This window comes from Puntigrus tetrazona, chromosome 24, assembly GCF_018831695.1.
Source record: "Puntigrus tetrazona isolate hp1 chromosome 24, ASM1883169v1, whole genome shotgun sequence".
NCBI lineage: Eukaryota > Metazoa > Chordata > Actinopteri > Cypriniformes > Cyprinidae > Puntigrus > Puntigrus tetrazona.
Genome location: NC_056722.1, coordinates 17,236,005 through 17,256,142, shown reverse-complemented (window position 1 = coordinate 17,256,142; position 20,138 = coordinate 17,236,005). Strand labels below are relative to the sequence as shown.

General features: G+C 39.0%; 1 protein-coding gene across 7 annotated transcripts in view; it reads right to left on the bottom strand.

Moving 5' to 3' along the window:
- sulf1 (sulfatase 1) overlaps nt 1-20,138 on the bottom strand; it is an 80,957-nt gene that overhangs the window by 21,571 nt on the left and 39,248 nt on the right. For 4 of the 7 annotated variants that reach the window (XM_043226833.1, XM_043226838.1, XM_043226837.1 and 1 more), the window contains exons 2-3: nt 17,218-17,467; nt 1,423-1,639 (exon numbers count right to left, since the gene is read on the bottom strand). In XM_043226833.1, coding sequence (XP_043082768.1) covers nt 1,423-1,591 — 169 coding nt within the window. In that variant the 5' untranslated portion in view covers nt 1,592-1,639; nt 17,218-17,467. Of the gene's footprint in view, nt 1-1,422; nt 1,640-2,053; nt 2,173-12,900; nt 13,021-17,217; nt 17,468-20,138 lie in introns of those variants that run through there. The other 3 variants (XM_043226834.1, XM_043226835.1, XM_043226836.1) reach the window with 3 other exon arrangements.

The following is a 20,138-nucleotide window of genomic DNA, read 5'->3' as shown; positions in this document are numbered from 1 at the left end:
AACGACTGGCTGTGGTTCCAGTACTAAGGCCCTTAGCCTCTCAGATGTCTGAGGGAAGCATTAAATATTAAAAGAGGAAATAAGTCAAACCTGTGATGACAGTCTGAGATTGAGACCTACTGGATGTTCCTCTCAGAGGAAGGAACTCGATCCAGTGACAACAGTTAGGCTTACATTATGGACAGATACCAAAAGAGACTTGGGTGGCAGATCAAGACGATTAACAAGCAAGCGAGCTAATGTTCTTAGGGGTCAAGTCCGAGAAGGTTCAACGCTTCTCTTTCCAAGGCTAAGTTAATAATGAACAACTTGTCCTAAATGTCCCAAAAGATTTAAGTGACAGTCCCACTGGTGTTCCCACAATGTTTTAACTAGTTAAATCCCTTAATAAACTCTAATTAACCTGCTTTAACACAAGTCTTCAGGTTTACCAGGCAGATGTGTTGAAGCTAAATTCTGTAGGAACATGACCCTCCAAGATCAAGATAGGACATTTCAGACCTTCGTCAGCCATTATGTTAGTTAACCAGCATTATCAGCTAAGCTAGGTTATGTTTGTCCACCAGCTAGATTAGTGAAATGTTAAAAATTAAATAAACATTTGTGTTGTTGAGTTGTAGGGTTACAATGGATAATGGATAATGTCCTGGAAAATTACCAGTATCTGTTTATTACAGTGTAACTGATCAACAATTCCAGGTACAAGCTATGTATCATAAAACGATAATTATTAAATTATTATTATTAAATTGAAAATTTGCATATAGCACCTAGGCATCTTTTGTTTACAATTTTTATATATTTTGGATGGAAATGTGTGTCTTTATATCAAAAGTTTCTAGATGTAGCCAGAAAGATTTTAAGAAAGGCTAAATTTGTTGTTAGGTGGTTTTGGAAGAAAAAGTTGCTAAAATTAGCATCAAAATTAAATTGGAAACACTTATGTGAGTAGCCAAATTAAGAAAAATATTTTTTTTCTGAGAAGGACAACAAAACTGAGTGAATTCATTCCTAAAACAAAGTAATATCTGCCAATGGTTAAGAAAAATACAAAAACATTTTCTTACCTCAGTGGGTAATTGTCTTATTTCATATTAATCCTTGGCTGATAATAAATGTTTATAAATAAATGTTTATATCAACAAATGCTACGAAATCAAATATTGAAGTGAAAAGTGCCAGTTCACACATCCAAACCAGTGAGGGGAATAATAAAAAAAAATGTTTGGTCTACAGTTCCATTCCCATGTTTCTTCAAGTATCATTATGGTTTTTGAGGATCTCTTCAGTAACTTTCCAGACTACTTGCTGATTCATAACTATTGCATGCAGAGCACCGACAAAGCCTCAAGAGATGTCTCCACCTCACTCGTCTGCGGAACAGATGGGCCATTAATGATGAATTACATCTGGTATACTCACCCAACTCCACATCCTGGTCATCTGTCATGATGAGTATGATGTTGGGTCTGATGTTCCGTCGGTCACCTTGAACCCGCCCACGCAGTCCCTGACCACGGGTGGTGAAACCAAAGCAGACCAGTGGGGCGGCCAGGACCATCATCCAGGCCAGGCTCACCAGCTGCATCATGGGACTGTGCGAACACGAATCAGAAGGCTGGAATCCTCACAACGTAATCTGTTTAGAAAAGAGCAAAGAAATGTTAATGCTTTCAAGTTTCTAAAAAGGCCGAAACAAAATGTTACCATGGTTAATAGAAATTGGAGAGACTAAAAAGAACCACTTTTCCTTCCTTCACATAACAAATGACAACTCCAGATCCTTGTCTACGGCTTCTAATAAATCATTTGCATCTGTTTTTAAGCTCACTATCATCTATTTTCACATCCATCCACAAGAACAGCAACAGACCATAGAAAATCTCAAACCTTGCACTGAAAATAAACGCACACACCCCCCCCTTTTAAACAAATCAACACATGCTTTAAAGTTCCAGCATATTTCCAGGATGTTCGCCCACTAAAATAAACACAAAAAGATACTCTATCATAAAAGGCTTGCATAAAACATAAAAACACTCCATTACCCTACCTGTAAAGTTATTAGCTTAGTAGTGTCACATGTGGCGTCATACACCCAATATCTTTACTTCAGGCCTGCACTCATATTTACAGACACTTTCTTGAAGTCAGAAAGGCCTGAGTGTCTCTCTCCGTGTGTGCAGACAAGCCAGCTCTTTCTCTCTAATCAGTCACACTCCTTCAGTACCACTGAAGCCTTGCTATTGGCTATTAAGAGCTGCACCGTCCCACACCCAGCCAATCATGTTTTATGGCCAAGTTGTCATTCAAAAAGCCCAAAGCTTGTGACCCCTAGCGGACACCCGGTGGGAATTACGAAGCCAGTGAAGGCAGTACGGGAGAGAGGGTTCCGCTACATTAACCCTTGTGCTGTGGCCGCCAGTCGCACGTTTACACGGCATGGCACACACCAGCAAAGATTTTCATGTTCCACAGACATGCTTAATTTGATGAAACCACATCTTGGGGTTAAGCCTCGTAGTTGTTGTTCTAATGCTCGAGGTAAAGTCATTTTTCACATTTTAATTTTCCTGATGATTGGCGTCATGCATGAAAGGGGTTTGATTGATATACGCGTCTACTTTCTTTGCAAGTTTATTGTATAAACCTTATGGAGGACCATATTGCATGTGGCCCCATGCTGATCTTTGTCTCTGATCAATGAGCTGTTAACAGTATGGCCATTTATGCACCTGAGCCTCGTCACATGCCATTCATTTGGCCTGATAATTTTGCTTGGCATTGTAACTGACCCGACTTTCGTAGTCGTTTCATACTTGTGACAAAAAGACCAGTGAAGAAATAAATGAGTAAATTAGAGTCAGCACTGGTTTTACAGTATCAACTCTGGGCCAATGTGTCCGCATATTCAAAATAACAATACTGCATTTGACATGGAAAATTCCTTGAGAATTAGTGACGTAAATCTAAATCATATGAGAAAGCAATGATGTCTTGGACATGTGAACAAAAACAAATGTGTTAGTGTTGTCACAAATGTTACGGAAATCAAAGAATTTAAAAGGAATTTAGATTAATCAAGAAAATAGTAATAGACCGGTATTTGACTGCAGAAAACTATTTTAACTCCTTTTCGTGCTGAAAATAGCTGTTAATGGTTTTTGTTTCGCCAAATTTGTTTGACTTATGAATTAAGCTATGAATTGTTTTACATGAATTGTGCAAAAGATCAAAGTTAATTTTGAATAGCAACATTTGACAATCAAAAGTTTATTTTGCATTACCGAATATTGTCATTGGTTGTTGAAAATGAACACTAAGAAAAAGAAAAATATTTACTTGCACTCACAACACTCACAAAAACAATGGTGTTATCTAACTCCAAAAAGCAGTATAAAAAAATATGAGGGCTGTATTAAACATCATCTGAAGCCATATGATGGCTTGCCACTGCCTTTATAAGGCTTTTTTATAGCTTGACAGATGTGATTGTAATGAAGAAAAAGATAAAAAAAAAAAATAACGTCATATGGATTAGGAACAACACTAGGGTGAGTTAATAATGTAAATTACAATTTTGAGTGGGTAGACCACATGACGTTTGATAAGAAGGAGCTGTTGAACGGAAAACCATGTGCTTGCCCTCCTCTATCATTGTGCAGATGATGAGCTGCCTCTCAAATGGGGCTCTAAGAGCTTTTTTGGACAGCGTGGATTTCAGTCAGGCAGCATGAGGGATAGTCGGTCCAGTCACCCTGACAGCACTGTGCAAACACTGGCGCTGTTTAGACAAACCCCTGGTGCTGGGGATGGCAGAGTCCAGTCAGACCAGAATGTACACGCGCGCACAGAGTATGACTTCCAGATCTCAAGAATTTATATAAAGTCCCCCCTCAAACGTTCCTTCATAAGCACGCCGCCTTTCCATCATCCGTTTAATGTCTACGTGGTGGAAACTAAATTGACATTTCAGCATCGGTATTCAATTTGAAGTGCTAAACGAGTCCTTTCACTGACATTCTCGTGTGACACTACAAGATGAACTATTGTGTGATGTGCCTCCAGCGATTTGAAACTAACATTAATAATGGCAGCCAAAAAAAGTCCACATGTAAAATGACGAGCCAATACTGTGCTATTTAACTCAATCATGTGTTCCTCAAGCAACCCTGAATTAAACTGTCTCTGCCCTCAAAGATGACACATTCACCCTCATTCCAACACTGTAATTTTAGAATACAGTCAACCCAAAATAGCTCTTCTATTTTCTTCCCTGGAGGGATAAAGGGTCGTAAATTATAATTTAGTTTTAATTACCCTCATTACTGTGAAAATGTGTTCCAGTTGGTGGCACTGGCAAGAACATAAACCACTACTTTTCTCTGACGCTCGAGTCCTCCACTGACCCTTTGCCTACGAATTCCAGACCTGCTATCCTCTATTTCCATGAATAATGGGAAACAAAGCTTCCACACTTCCATGACTCTCTAACACTGAATCAGCACTGGGCTGGTATGCAAAAATGATGTGATGTTTGTGTCTGAAGCCTTCAGCGGAAAACCTGGGACTTCCTCTAGAGTAGTCAAACCGTTATTTGGATAACGTGCTTGTAATGTGCAGAACAAAAAGTACTTCTAATACACTCGCTTTAAACTTTATGCAACTATTGCTGGTTTATTAAAGTACAGTGAGATTATAGTGGTAAAAATTTAAAGCACAAAAAAAGGAAATCAAAGAAAAAATTTACCAAAAAACACCTAAAAACAAAATCAAAAACAACTAAAATACAAATTAAAAACAAGATGAAAAAAGCTAAAAATAAAAAGACATTTAATTCTGAGATGTTTTACAGACTACATTTGTGTATTAAAAAGCACCATAAGTTTAAGTGAGGACTAGATGACCAAGTAATCTAATTACAAGAAAATGTCCGAAAACATACTGATAAAATCCTTTATAAATTCATTTTAATGAATTTATTTAAACAAATTTATAATAATTTTATAACACAAATTATAGTAGAACTAAGTAGACTTAAGACTATTTTGAGTTGTGGTTGAGGTTTTTGTTGATATATGATGAGCAGAGCGCCTTTGTAGACCTGCATTGCTGAAGAACACAAGAACGTATTCTTCTGGCTCACAGACAAGCACCAGAGCAAGCATCATCCCAGCCCTTATTGTTTTTAGGGATTAGAGGAAATGACCCAGTAAATTAGCCTCTACTGTACTAATCAGGGCTAAGCTAGGGGAATAATATTTGAGACTTATTAAGAAAAAAAGGTCTCAAAGGTTCAAAGGAGCAAAACAAAAAGGCTACTATTGGACTTTTCAAGTCTGACACACAGCTGCCAAAAAATAGCCCCATATGAAAGAGGTGCAATTTTCAGATTAATGGATGACAGGACCAGGGTCCTTCAATGCGATCCAAAATCTCTACTTTTATGATTTCACTATGCTTTCAGCCCCCCTCCGTGCATACTAAGGCATCCAGCCCCCTTCTTATAACCACAAAGCGGTGTTTTCTGACATGTAGTGCTATCAGAGACAGCGGCTCAGAGGTTCTTGGCAAGCAAAAATCCGCCACTGCTGCCTGCGGTGAAGGCCCAGACCACATACTTTCATGCGCCCTGAACCCCCTTTGACCCACGTGGTAATGCGGGGTGGTTAACCCAAACCTCAAGCACCTGGACTCTCAAAAGACTCTCGGAAACGAGTGCCGCCGAATTCACTGGCTTCACAGGTAAGGATAGATGAGTTCCTGAGGAAGAGGCCGCACGATTAAGATCAGAATGTCATGACCCAGCACATTCTTTCCAACCGCACTGGGTTTTATAACATCTAGTCTGCATCACAAATGGTCTGGTTTCTGTCAATCCTTCATCCAGAAAGACAAAAATGGCAAGGCCGCATTCGCAACATGTGCGATCAGCTTCTAAAAAACACTTAAATGAAAGCCCTGATCCCTGTCAGCTTGAAATCATTCCTTTTAAACCAGAGCACCATGCAAGAACTCGTCCTTCACCATGGCAAAGTTGTTTGTGCATCTTCATTGCAAATGAGAGTCCCTCGTGAGCCAAGAACAAGCATAAATCAAACCAGATGGCACTGTTAAATAGTGAGTCAGCCATTCATAAATGCAAGGTTTCCATAGACAAAGACCGTCTCGAGGGCTAATCCCCCTTTCCATTCGCTCACTATAGAGACATCGCTTGCTCCATGTTCTCCACAGAATGTGCCTGTACAGAAGCCAAGTCACTGGAGAACAATCAGCAGTAAGAACACTTCACAGTTTATTGGTTGTGACAGTTGCATTTTAATTATCAAAGAGTCAAAGGCAAGATTTGTTTTTTACTTTCGCGACTCTGTTAAAGTGTTTTTTACAACATGACACTCAAAATATCCCATTACCTGACATATCACTGAACTAGATGTCCTGAAACTTCCCCCATTTCAGACGTTTGTCGGTTTCTAAAATGTTTATATTACAATTAAAAGGATTGTATAAATCACACTATTATAAATGTCCAATTCTTGCAGCTAACCAACTATTAATTGTGATTTTCCTCAGTAAACTCCTAATTTGCTGCTTATTAATAGTTAGTAAAGTATAGTTGTTAAGTTTAGGTATTGGGTAGGATTAGGGATATAACTATAGAATATGGTCATGTAGAATATGTGCTTCATATGCATTAAACAGCCAGTAAGTTAATTATAGACATGGTAACAAGCAACTTAAGGCCTTTATGTATAATGCATTTCAATGCATTATACAGTAATTATTCATAACGTGTGTCGCATACATCTCAGTGTAACAATGAATTGATGTTAGAATGTATTAGCTGCAGTTACAATTACTCATGAAATTGTACAATATATAAGGAGCATTAAAGCAGTTAATGCATTACTAGGGATTTAAAACATGACTTTCTTTAAAGAAGAAAAAGACAAGAAAATTCCTACAATTAATTTTTTAATTATTATCCTTAATTTTATTTGACTATTTTTAAGATTTTTGTTCCACAAAAGAATGGTGACTTTAGAATTACATGAGATTGAGAAGATGATAATATTAATTTTTGAGTGAAGTTCCTCTCACTTGGGTGATCTTCTGGAAAGTCTTACATGGCAAAAGACAAGCCGTTTGGCCATGACTGCACATAGATGACAGTTTTAGCAGAGGCTGTTTGCATATTTCTGTACGCTGATTATTCCCATCGGGGGAGAAATGATTACTTAGCCACAAAATTTTGAGGTTTGTATTTTGCAACGTTTCTTTTTTTAAAATCAGCCAAGACTTTGCTGCTCCATCCACGGTGTCAAAGCCTACAGAGTCGTGGAGGACTGTGGTCAGGCACACCACACGAGCCTCCATCAACAAGAGCCGTCCACCCACATGTGAGCAAGGAAGGCCAACAAAACTAGTGTGATGCAAACCAATTTTAGAATGTGCTCTCAAATGTAACATTGGACCCCATTGATTTTCACTAGACTAAAATACACCGGAGACATTTTTGAAAATATGTTCATATTGTTTAACAGAAAAAAGAAATTCATACCAGTTTTCAGAACAACATGAGAGAATTTCTACTTTTAAATGAACTTTACATACATAGGAGTTTCTGCAGAGGCAGAAATGTTAGTATATTTCAGTATGCTGATTATTCCCATTGGGGGGAGAAAGGATCATTTAGCCACAGAAATGTTTAGGTTTGGATTTTGACTATTCTTTTTTTCAGTGTTAAACCCTACAGTGTTATGACAGAATTTGACCAGGCACACCGCATGAGCCTCTATCAACAAGAGCTGTCCACCCACATGGGAACGAGGAAAGCCAACAATACTAGTGTGATTTGACCAGTTTTAGAGTGGGTACTCAAATGCAATTTTTCTTTGCTCAAATCAACTTCGGGGAACATTTTGTTCTCACTGATGGAATGGACGACTGATTATGTGGTAAATAGAAGAATGTGGAATCTAACAGAAGTGGCTTGAGTTTGTTCTCACATCACTGGACCGTTCTGACTAATCATTACAGAGTGAATGGATACCAACTGCCAGCTGACTCACACTCAAACACCTTTTCTAAATGGGAAACCCACATGCAACTTTGCTTTTCTGCCTGAAAGCTCATGAAACATTTTTTTTTTTTTAGATTAGTCACTGAAATAAGATTCAGCTGATGAAATTTTGTAAGTCACAATCCTATCTGTACTTAGTATATTTCTAAATTGCAGTATTTTGTAAACATACAAAAATAACTACCCAATATCAACATTTAATCATTTTAAAATGATATGGATTTACAAAATGAACAAAATATCAAAATTACAATATTTTTATAAAAAATACAAAATGTAAAATGAAAAAAAAAGAAAAAAATGTAACATTATAAATTCATTAAAATCTTTAATATTTCTTTAATAATTCTTTAATACCAATATGAGCCTTAATTGACATTCTGATCTCCGAAGTTCCAAAGCACCCAAAATCTTAAAACAAATGACTTTATAGTACAAAGCAAGATTTTTTTACAGCATTTCTACACAAACAAATATGAACTATCACACTAACAGAGAAAGCCCCATTTCTACATTTTAATGATTACATAAGTTCCATGAAAAAAGCCACCCATACAAGGCAACTACTCCAATGGAAGGAGTCTCCCGAAAAAGTTCTTTCAAATGCAAGCCTGTGTGCTTGAAACATCCCATTGATGTTCCAGGGTAGTTTTTCTCTTTGGCACTTACCATGTTTGTGTATGTTTCTAGAGACTTGACTTGTGCTGAAGGAACAGAAGCTTTTCTATCTGCTGGAACAGCTGAGCAAACCGCCAAAATCAAATCAAATCAGGAGTGGCAGCAGTTGTCAACAGTGTAATGCCAGCCAGCGTAAAAATGCCACTGTCCAAATAAGCGCACATGCCATATGGACGCCTGTAGGCCAAAGTTCTACATCCTGACAGAGTTATCTAGTGGTTTCTAAAGAAATGGACTAAAACAACCAAATTCTAGTGGTTATGTAGTATTTTAAAAAACAATCCTAGAGCGTTAGAAGATACACATGAACTACTATGAACTATTACTTCAACTTTCTTTTTCTTTTTTAGAGGCTTTGATGAAACATTTCAACAGGCAATGGATTATATTTAGCAGAGAATTGTTAGTGTTTAACCACTGGCATAAAGGCTTTGACAATGAGGTTTCAGAGCAAATAACGATGACTTTCTTGAAAACAAGTTTTATGCTAATCTCCAACAGAACCCAAAAGAGTGGGGGCTTACCTGACAGAGCCCATCTCATTCATTATTAATGCACGGAAATGTCATTAAAATAATCTGCCTCCATCAGACTTCAAAGCCTTGCTGGAAACAGGACCAATGAGAGTATAGGGCCTACCCAGTACAAAACAAGAAATAAAAACCTGCCAGAGACATCTGGTTAGGACAAAAAAAACGGATTTAGATGGCAGAAAGAGAATGTTAGGACAGCGGTAGACAAAAAAGATTAAGTAATTTGTTCTTCTGTGAACTTGTGCAGACAGTTTGAGCACTTAGACTTTGAAAGATTGATGCCATGGCCACTTTAGTTCCCCAGGCTGCCAAGCTGCTTTGCCATGCCAGCCCACATTAACAGGTTCTCCAGTGACACCGGTCTTGAACACACCCACACCCAGCTGCAGCTGATGGCAGTCAACCATGTCGTCGCTCAAGGACCCCATCCACTGGCTCCCACTTGCACCTTAAAGCCCACCCAAAACCCCTCTCTAATCTCCAAACTAAGCACACATCACTACCTCTTATTTCTGAATGCCAAGGCAGGGGGGCTAGAGCAAGTTTTATGATTTTTCCATAATCCAATATACTAGCAGCAGAGAGGCCCCTAAAGTCACGCTGTCTGAGAACCACGACGGAGCTACGGGTGACCCGTACAGAGGCAAACGTGACTCTCGGTGGGTGCCGCGCAGCATCTCAACGACTGTGGGAGAGAAAGAGCGAGCAGGCTTAAACACACAGCGTGCAGAATTCAGAGCTAAGCAAATTCCATTCAGCTCCTCCTCGGCTTGGCTTTGGGAGAGATTAGCTTTCTCTTATGAAGGCCCAACTCATTAGCCACCTGCAAAGTCGGCGCAGCATAACCCAGTCAAAGCTTCAGACCTCCTCGACATTCTCCGGCTACTTACCCTGCTGTTTAAATGCAAGTACAATCGACTGCGATTGCCAGGTAAGACTGAAATCAGCTCTGACTAAATTTGGCTTTCTAACGGAGATTCTTCCTGGCGTTTTTGCTCGAGTTGAAGCAGCTGAAGCAAGCCATCCTCGCCTCTTACGGTCAGTTGGGAGGTCTCGCTGGAGAGGTTTTCAGGCCATTCCTTTAAGTATGTGGTTAATGAAAGAAGCAAAAAAGCAGATCTCCAAAGACAGCATAATGGAGGAGGGGCAATGTCAAACATTTGGCCTTTGATCAACTCTGTATATGACAAATAACAGAGAAACAGACACAGTAAAAGTATTTTACGGGTCTTTGGTGGGAGGGGGAGAAAAATTAATTACAGCTGCAACCAACCATACCATAATAAATGTGCTTCTTTGTCTTGAGAAATGCTCTTCTTTTAGAGCCTTTAACGTTCTGTTCATATTCTCCACAAAACATACATCACTATGGGGAAATAAAAAAACCTTTTTATAACTCTAGATCCAGATTCCAATATTAAACCAGTTAAAAGGAACCTCCCAGAGAATATGTTTCATCTTAATTTAATTTTTTTTTTTTTTAAGAAATCTCCCTCTCACCACAGTGGCAAATATACCAAACACATTAAAATGCCACATAAAGAAAATATTCAAATTGCTTCAGTGAGTTTCCACTGACGTAAACGTGCTGAATAAATAAATCAATGTCTTTTCCATGAAATCAGCAGCCAGCTCCCACATGAAGAACATAGGGAGCCAAGCAAATCTGTTTGAGCTGGAGTATCCTTGCCGCTTAAGTGATCCTAATATTATATGTGCAGTTCACTGACTGAAGACGCGTGGCACCATTACAAGCCTGAAGACATAAATCCAGTGCCACTGGGCCACATCTATGCCATGGGGGTTCTGTGTCTTGGAGGCCAATTTGTTGTTGACATGGGCAGACGAAAAGACGTGGCCACAGATGTATACAGATGTAATGACCCATCTGATACTGACTGATGAATATTCCTACTGGAACACTTGTCAAAACAAATTAGCACAACTTCTTTGACAAGGAAGATGGTTAATCTAGGTTTTTGTGCACTTGTTCAAGTTGTAATGCTAATCCAATACAATTCAGTCATACTCCAGAAGTCATAGAAGGGCACAGGTGAAAAGAAAGAGCAAATCGTTGGGTCAAAACAAAATTAGAATGAGATTCCTGAAGTTAATGAGCCAAACTGAATTGTGTTCAAACCCTAAATATAAATACTTGGTTTACCGACTAGCGCACACAGCAGGCCTCACCACTGAAACATATGGCCTGTCTGAAAGTGGAGAGACTGTGTTACTCCATTTAATGTGAGGATCAGCTTTCAACTCACAATTATCAGCACCTTGAATGACAAAGCCATGTAAGTGCACAGCACTATATTCCATGCTAGTGAAACCACTAGCACTGCCCAGAGGATGTGTCCATTTAAAAGTCTAGCTGTTATAGCGAAGACTGTGGCAACCTGAAAGCTGAACATGGAAGCTGAATAAGGGGAGCTTAGGAACAGAATTCCAGACTGTTTTTGGGAGGGGTAAGGGGGTGGATGGAGGGCTCTGTCAGCAAGCCCCAGTCAGAGCATTTCTGTCCTAGTGTGAAATGGTACACTTCCAGAATGCAGGGCATGTACAGACAGAATCTCCGCAGAAAGACTATGAGAAAACCCATCCCTGACCTTATCCTTCACTCTCTGCTATAGACACCAATAGGGTGTAACCCATAAAAGGAAAAAAAACTATTTGTTATCCATCTCTTCAGCCACATGAAGAAATGCAGCCTGTAATTTGTACTCTGATGCTCCCTTCGCCAGAGCTTGCGGCGTGAATGCGTGTGGCTTTTTTCGACGCGTGCGATCACATCATTTGTAACGCAATTAACTCTGAGTGCACTGGCATTTTTCTGACACCTGTACTTACAGGTCACGCCCCATCCACAGACTGTATGATCTTTTCAAAATCACAGGATTCATTTTCAAAAGAAGTGCAGGCAAATATTCACATGCATTTACAAATTCACGGCCAGCAGGCCAAACCTAAAATGCTGAGTGCCAGAGAAAAACATGCCATATGTAAATGAGCCTCAGCAGAGCTCTGGAATGCCCTCTGGGAATCTCAGCTGGCCAGTCTCTTTCCTATGGAAGCCCATTTCAATATAAGAGTGAAAAATGTATATAAACTTGAAATACAGAAAATATAGTTAAAAATAAAGAAGTCAAACTGATATAATCACCAAGTCAAAAAGTTAAAAATGATTACATGATTACAGTTGGGATTAAGAAAACATTTAATTGACAAATAAACAGCTGCAATCACGACAAAGTAGCAATTTGAGACAAAGACATATCTGAGGTTGTCACAATTCCGAGAAGTCAGAATTTTTTTTTTGCAACTTGAAATAACCCCACTGCCCAAAAATGCAAGACAAAATAACATTGTGAGATTTGCAAAAAAAAAAAAAAAATAAAAAAATTATTTCTGAAGTTCAGAATCAGTTCAGATCAGGCTTTGCCTTTTTAGTTAAACAGGCTTTCATACTGATACTTGAACAGTCCTGAAATAAAATAGGGACTAGCTTATTCCTTCCTTTTGTATTATGAAACATCTGTCAATCAACTAAAAACAACATTCTGGTCAAATTAATTAAAAGGAGAAAACCAAATGCAATTTCCCTACCCTTGATCTATGTCTAATTTCTTCACTGCCACATCGATCACACCATGGCAACCGAACAGGAAAACCACAGAACCACTTCATTTGGATGGTACGGCTCTCCAGTGGCTTGCATGTTGGGCTCTGGCGAGACAAACCCAAAGCAATGAAAGGTTTATAGGCATTCCACTCAAGAGCAAGCCACAGCAGAGGTCAAACTCATATCCCTACGGTAAAGACGAGAAAGAGACATGAAAGTAAATCAAAGTTGTTCAGCAACAGAATACGCTTGGGTCTAGATAAGTTGCATGTCTAGAGCGGTCAGGTCCAAAAGAGGCTGTTATGGACCCACTCAATTCGTTCCTGCTGAAGTTGAAGAAAAAAATTAAACAGGAAGGGTGGGAGGTTACGTTTCTGAAAGCATTGCATGCTGTCTTTTATTAGGTGAGCTGTCGGCAGAGCTGCATGCCTATTCTTCCCCCCCAGTTGGTTCTCTATTTCTATTCTGAATTAGTGGAGGATAAAAGCATCACCCCCTGGCCACACCACCTTTTTGAGCCTCCTTCACTCCAATGCATCCTGACGGCTGCTTAATTGCATATGATATAGGCAGGCCCTTTTTCTTTTAACCTTAAATAGGATTGCCTGTTCTCTACAAAATTGTCCAGCGGGATTGTCATGGCATGGAAGATAACATCCAATGGCAGGTAAAACAAGCTACTTTAACATGTGATTTCTCCTAGGCAAAAGCTTCAGAGCTCTTCCACTGACAAAACCGAAAGGCCCTAACTTCTCTTTAGAGCTGGCTAGTCCATCCCAATGACTTAAATGGCACTTCTCTAGAGTGAACAAGTCCTGAATGTTTAGAAGATCCCTAACACTCTCCATTCTTTGGGCAAGCAACTAAAAGCCTATGCTTCTACTACTCATCAGTAATGACCATAATTGTCTCCATTCCCTTACCAATTCTAATTACCCAGAGGAGTTCAGGGAGGTGTACAAGATGCCCTTTGCTAATAAGTTCTAGATTTAGGTGCATCTTTAAAAAAAAAAAAAGTTAAATATAAGGAGACACCATTTGGAGTTCCTCAAATTTACGTATTTCCAGAATCTTTGAGAATCCCTAGATAACTTCTGGAGTTGCCTCAAAATACAATTTCATGTGAAATTATTGGAAGAGGAACCTTCATAGTCCTGGAGGGATGGTGTCCTCCAGAGCTCCCACTTGCCTCAAAACATTCAAGTGGAAGTTTCATGTATACCTAGTGAGACCTTGATTAGTTAGTTCAGGTGGGTTTAATTAGGGTTGGATCTAAACTCTGCAAGACACTGGCCCTAAAGGACCAAGTTTGGTGACCACTGGTTTATCATTTTTAAGTTGTGACTAGATGAACCATCGGCAGCCTCAAGTTCTTGAAAGGCCCTTAGAGAACTGTCCTTTTTGCCTAGAGATTCCCCAAATCTTGGCAATCTAGGCAAACCAACAATGGATTTGCCTAATGTGACCCTGATGGAACAGTGTGATGCTCTATAAAACACTTGGGGGCACTATTGAGAGCTTGTTCTTTTTTTCCTTCACAAGTTGCTAAAGCTGGAAGAAGCATTCAAACATCATAACTGCACCCTATAACAAGAGATAAGTGATAGTCACAGCAAAATTATAAACTATAGACCATAACATAGTGCTATGAGTTACAGATAAGCAAGACAACACCATGCACTGTCAACTCTCAATTACAGCTATGATGTCACCCACCCTTCCCTTTTAAATTACAACCTCACTTCCTGCAGGAACACTATTATTAAGCTGAGATAAACAACTACTACACAGTGTGGCTCAATTTCCTCTCTCACTGCCTATCTAAACAAGATTTTTAATGTCCATGTGGTGGGAATAGCTGTGTAACTAACACAATGGTGCTCCTCAGAGGATCCTGGGAACAGCTGGCACCATTGGCCACCTCCACATGCTGCCATTTTTCCAGCACTTGACAGAAAGGACCATACATACAAGACTGTTAAATGTCCAGCATGCTGGCAACTGTGATTTGTTTGACATAACAGCAGTGAATATATGCAACTAGTTAAAAGCAAATAACCATTTTATAAACAGCACAAGAGTGGTGCAGTGGCACAAGTGTTCACGCTGCTTTTGATTTGAGTTGGTAAGTGAACACGAATGGCAGGGGGTTAAATACTTAACACATGTCCAAAGCCTTAGGAAAACTGAGAAGCCATACAGGATATTAAATCACAGCATATGAAATGTTCATTGACAATAAGACTGAAATCTAAATTAAAAAATGATTCCCAAAGTTGTTCTTCAATATGAATCCTACTTCTCTCTCTCTCTCTCTCTCTCTCACACACACACACACACACACACACACACACAGCTTAGAGTTCATGCTCTCTCATGGTCCCACTCTCACGGTACAGCTGATCCCCGGTCAAACGCTCCAAAAGACTGAACAGCTACTGAAACAATATTAGTGTTGGCAGATCCAAATCTTCAACTGCAAATTATTCACAACAGCTGCAGTGGCTGTTTAGACTTTGACATAAAACCACAGCAATCTCAAAAAGATGCAGGGATCAGGATCATGTATCAGTTTACGCAGATATAAAAATTCTACCATTATTTACTCACCCTTAAGTCATCCCAAACATGCATGTCATTTGGTATATGAAATATTTCTCCTTTTGTGTTTCAATGATTAAAGTAAATAGGAATTTAAACTGCTAAGCTCTAAAATGTTAGTCTGTTTATCCGAAAATGCTTTCAGGTGGCTTCATAATTCATGAGTTAAATGTATCACTTATATGTTGCCGTTTTATGATTTGGAGCTCGACAGCCTGGAGTAGCCAGAAAATTTAACAATACTTTTTGCAATCCTTAAAAAGTCATACAGGTTTGAAATAACATGCACACGAGTAATTGACAACTTTCCTTTTTGACTGCACCATTCAATTATAAACAGTGCATGTAAATGAAAAGCAGATTCATATATTTAAACTTAATTGCACCAAGAGCAAGTGATTGATAAAGAGCTTTAACTGACAAGTTTATGGCATGGCTCTGTTCACAAAGAACGAACAGGTCAAGGGTATTGTCTGCTTTCAAACTTAAACAAGGGTCTGAGACCATAAACAACACCTACTTACATATGGCTCACGTAAAATAAAGACGTCTTGAAAGGCAGTTCTGGCTACTAATGCAACCCATCAAGATTGATTTGGCAAGGTAATTTTAAACCTCACATTAAATCAAATTCACCTGTGCGTTAAATTGATTCAGCGAAAGGTAATGTCTACATAAGCTTCATCTCTCAAATGTGTTTTCAAACACTAATGAGTTTAGAGCAACTAATAAGGCATAACTGTACATCCCGCAAAAACGAAAACAGACTGAATGAGAAGAAATGAGTTCCTAAATTCACGTCTCTTCATAATCCCGCAGTCGTCACTGGTAATGACTGCTTTCATTGTAAAATCTCAACACTGGTGCTGATGTATTTGTGGTTTTCTCAAATGAATTTCAGCATGTGAGTGAGTGAGTGATGTTGACATGGCTGATTAATGTGTGTAAATAAACATTATTCACACAACTCTGTCTTTGTGGCATTCCTGGCATCATTCTTCTGCCCCCCTCACCCTTACAGCTGAACAGTCCCCTCAGCAAACACCTCGCACTGTATACATGCCCGGCAGCAACATATTAATGCTAGACATCTAGTTCTTCATTGGCAGGTTTCCCTTTTTTGGTTTACTGGAGTTGAGTGAAGCTTGTGGCATGATTTCTTTTGAGTCGCCTCCTGGTTTGCATGTGTTGCAACCTGGTCCAGGAGATGTTCGTAATGCCACATTTGTTTAGAATGAAGACGGAGCCAGCTTAAATGCAAGACATGACTGATGCTGTTGAAATGCATTAAACTTGCCTTTACCGGCAACATGTGCAGACTCAGACTCTAAATTAATTTGTGTGTTAATATATAGGCAAGTTAAAGTTTAGACCAAGTTTACCAAACTTGAATTTATAACTGGGGATCCTTAATCTGACATATTCACTTCAACTTTTCAGCAATTAAATCAAGGTTTGCATGTCATCTTCATGCAGTTACATTTGCATAATTCGTCCAGTCATTCAGAAACCACAATCTCTCATTCAGAAATCTCTCTCACTGAATCCCAAAGCTGACAGCACTTCAGCTTCACACAAGAGCACCAAATGATAGTCAAAAAAAAATAAATAAATAAACGTTAAATACAACTAAACTCCCAGAAAAATCCCAGAAGAAAAACAAACTAGTTGGAGAGAGGGAGAATCAGAAGTGTTAGTACCTGGATGTCAGTCTTGCTCATAGGGTTGATCTCTCTTGCTGTGGGTTGTTCGCTCTTCAGAGCTCCTCAGTTTGTGGGGACCACACTGCTCCTGGAAGACAACCTTCCTCCTCTAATCCGTTCTCCAATGTGATGACACACACTAACCCCAACCATCTGTTGAAACACGTCCTCCAGCACTCAGCACAGTGGTGCGTCAAGACAAACTACCCAGTCCAATCAGAGAGGGTACTGGGTGGCTCTTCCCAGGCTGGAGGCAGGGACAAGGACATAAGGGAAACACTAGTCAGAGATGTCTAAAAACTCCAGCCACGGTAACCTGAGATTTAGAGAGAGAGGGAGGAGAGAGAGGAGAAGAGGAGGGAGGGGATTGAGAATGCGAATGAGAAAGGGAGGGAGGGAGGGAGGGAGGGGAGCACGTCTCTGAACAGTTATGTTGCCACTTGTAGCTCACAGGAATCCCACAGAAGCAGCCTGGGGATCCTCAAATCTCACTCACACATATAGCTGTAGTGTAGTTTCCTCTAAAGCCAGTGGCATAAAAAAAGAGTGTGGTCAGTTCAAGAAAGCCTTTCATAGACCCCAATGCAATGCCGTTTGCACTACACTGTTACATCTGCCCAACTCACACCTCCCTGTTATAAATCTTCAGCTGTCTCGGCAACATTCCTGTCCTTTTGCAATCTACTGCCTTGAGTTAAGCGAGAAAGAGATTTTCCAGAGATAAGAGACTGAGCCATGATCATTAGCGCCATTTAGTTTCATTCATTTTTAGTTAATGCCATTTGTTATGCTGTACTGGATTTAAATAGCTTCACTGTAATTTATCTGAAGCTAGACTAAATATTCAGCGTTAATAGCTTATTTTCTGTTCAATTTTAGTTTCGTTAAACATTCGCTTTAGGGACAATGTCAGAGTGTCTAAGACAAACAAAAAAACGTTAAAAATGCATGTGCCATATAATTATATTGGTTTTGAGAATTTTTGGTAAAAACTAAAGTCAAAAAGGTTTAAATTTAACTTGCTCAAAAATGCAATGTAAATGCAAATGCAATGTTACATTTTGCATATTAAAGAAGAAAGGTTACACTTGAGGAGTTTTTATTACTTATATCAGGAAAGCAACAAATGTATACATTTTCAATAAATTAATTACGGAACAAAATGTTTTCAAAATATGTATTCACAGAAATTTAGATATTTATGAATAACTTATTGAATCAAACAAGACAAAGTAGGCATGCCATTGTCCTGGAGGACCATTCTAAAAAAAATTAATTTTGGTACACCCTGACAATGAAAAACTTATTTTATCCTCATGTTCATTGAATGTCAACAGAAAATGGCTTTTATCAATCTGCAGCTCAAACATGCTAACCCTGGTTTCAGTGCTATCTTAGCAACTAAGTTCATCAGTTGAGGAAATGAAAACAAAGGCTGCTAAGTGACCTATTAGCATTCTTTAAAGCTGCTTTCACACCTGGTAAAAGTTTCAGTTAGACCAGACCAAACTCAAACACTGATCAATCTTCACTCGCGACAAGCCTCTCAAAAGCCCCAAATCAAACAAACATTGCAAACTTGTCATCACGTACCCTACTCAGGTAGCAACACAGAAGACTAGCACCTTTTATAGGTCTATCCTTTAATACAAATAATTTTTCACCATTTCTATGCTAATGATGATAATCTGGAAGTGGTACTAGTCTGAAGACAGTTTCAGGAAAGGCTGGAAGGGTCAATAAGGTCCTGCAGATGAGTTTTAGCATAGCTTAATGTTTACAGTGGAAAGGAACAGCGTGACTCAGGTTTGAGATCACTTACATTTGTAAAACAAGTTTTTTCCCCTTCTACTCATTAAGCGTGTAATCAAACAGAGTCTTGTTTTTAAAGAGTTTCCTATGCTACCGGACACAAAAGCATTCATCACATCTTAACGCCACTAGCATGCCATTGCGAGATTCACTCCGATCCATTTTCCGGCTGGCGCATTCAGCGGAACTACTGGGTGAAAACGGATACTTCCACCATTTTAGCAGGATTCTCGTTTTCGCTGCTGTTTAAATGCTCAGGATATTAGATTAAGAGCAACAAAGACTATTTTTTAACAGGGGCACAAGAAACCTCCATTCTTGGTTCACATGAGGTTTGGGAAAAGGGTAATGGGATGAGGGCTTTAGGGAAGGAGCTCAAATTAGATTGAATGAATTCACAAAGTGTGGCCCAACCCATTACAACTACACACTTAGTATATCCCGCACCTCAGACCCCAAAGCAAGCCCCCCAACCCCCCCCCAGATATTTTGTAAAAGCCTTGGAGGTAGAGAAGTGGCAAACAACCCTGTTCTTTAGCAGACTCATTGATCACTGACAGAGAAATGTCTCTAATTGTTGTCTCTAAAAAGTTGTTCCAAGACAAACAAACTCTCAGTTCAGATCTCAAGGGAAATTTGAGTATCTTTCAAAATAAGTGAAATCTTTCAGTTTTCGGTTAAATTAATTTGTTAGTCTTGTGAGCAAACCCATGTTTGAGTACTCTCTTGAGTACTCACTTCCTTTGTTCTCTTGCATTGTCTAAATAAAGAAATAAATGTTTGTTTTTATTGGATTTTATTTTATTATTATTTGAATAAAAAAAAAAATTCATTTCTGTCTAACAAATCCTTTAAAATGTCTTTGAAATAAAGGTTTGTGCAATAAAATGAAATGCATTGAAATGAAACACAAAAATGCATCAAACATAAGATTTTAAAGAAAATGAAAATTCTTTCATCAATTAGTAATCTGTAAGACCTTTGTTCATCTTCAGAACACAAATTAAGATATTTTTGATGAAATCTAAGAGCTTACTGACCCTGTATAGACAGCAACAGACATGATCAAGGCCCATGAAGGTAGCAAAGAAATGTTAAAAGATATC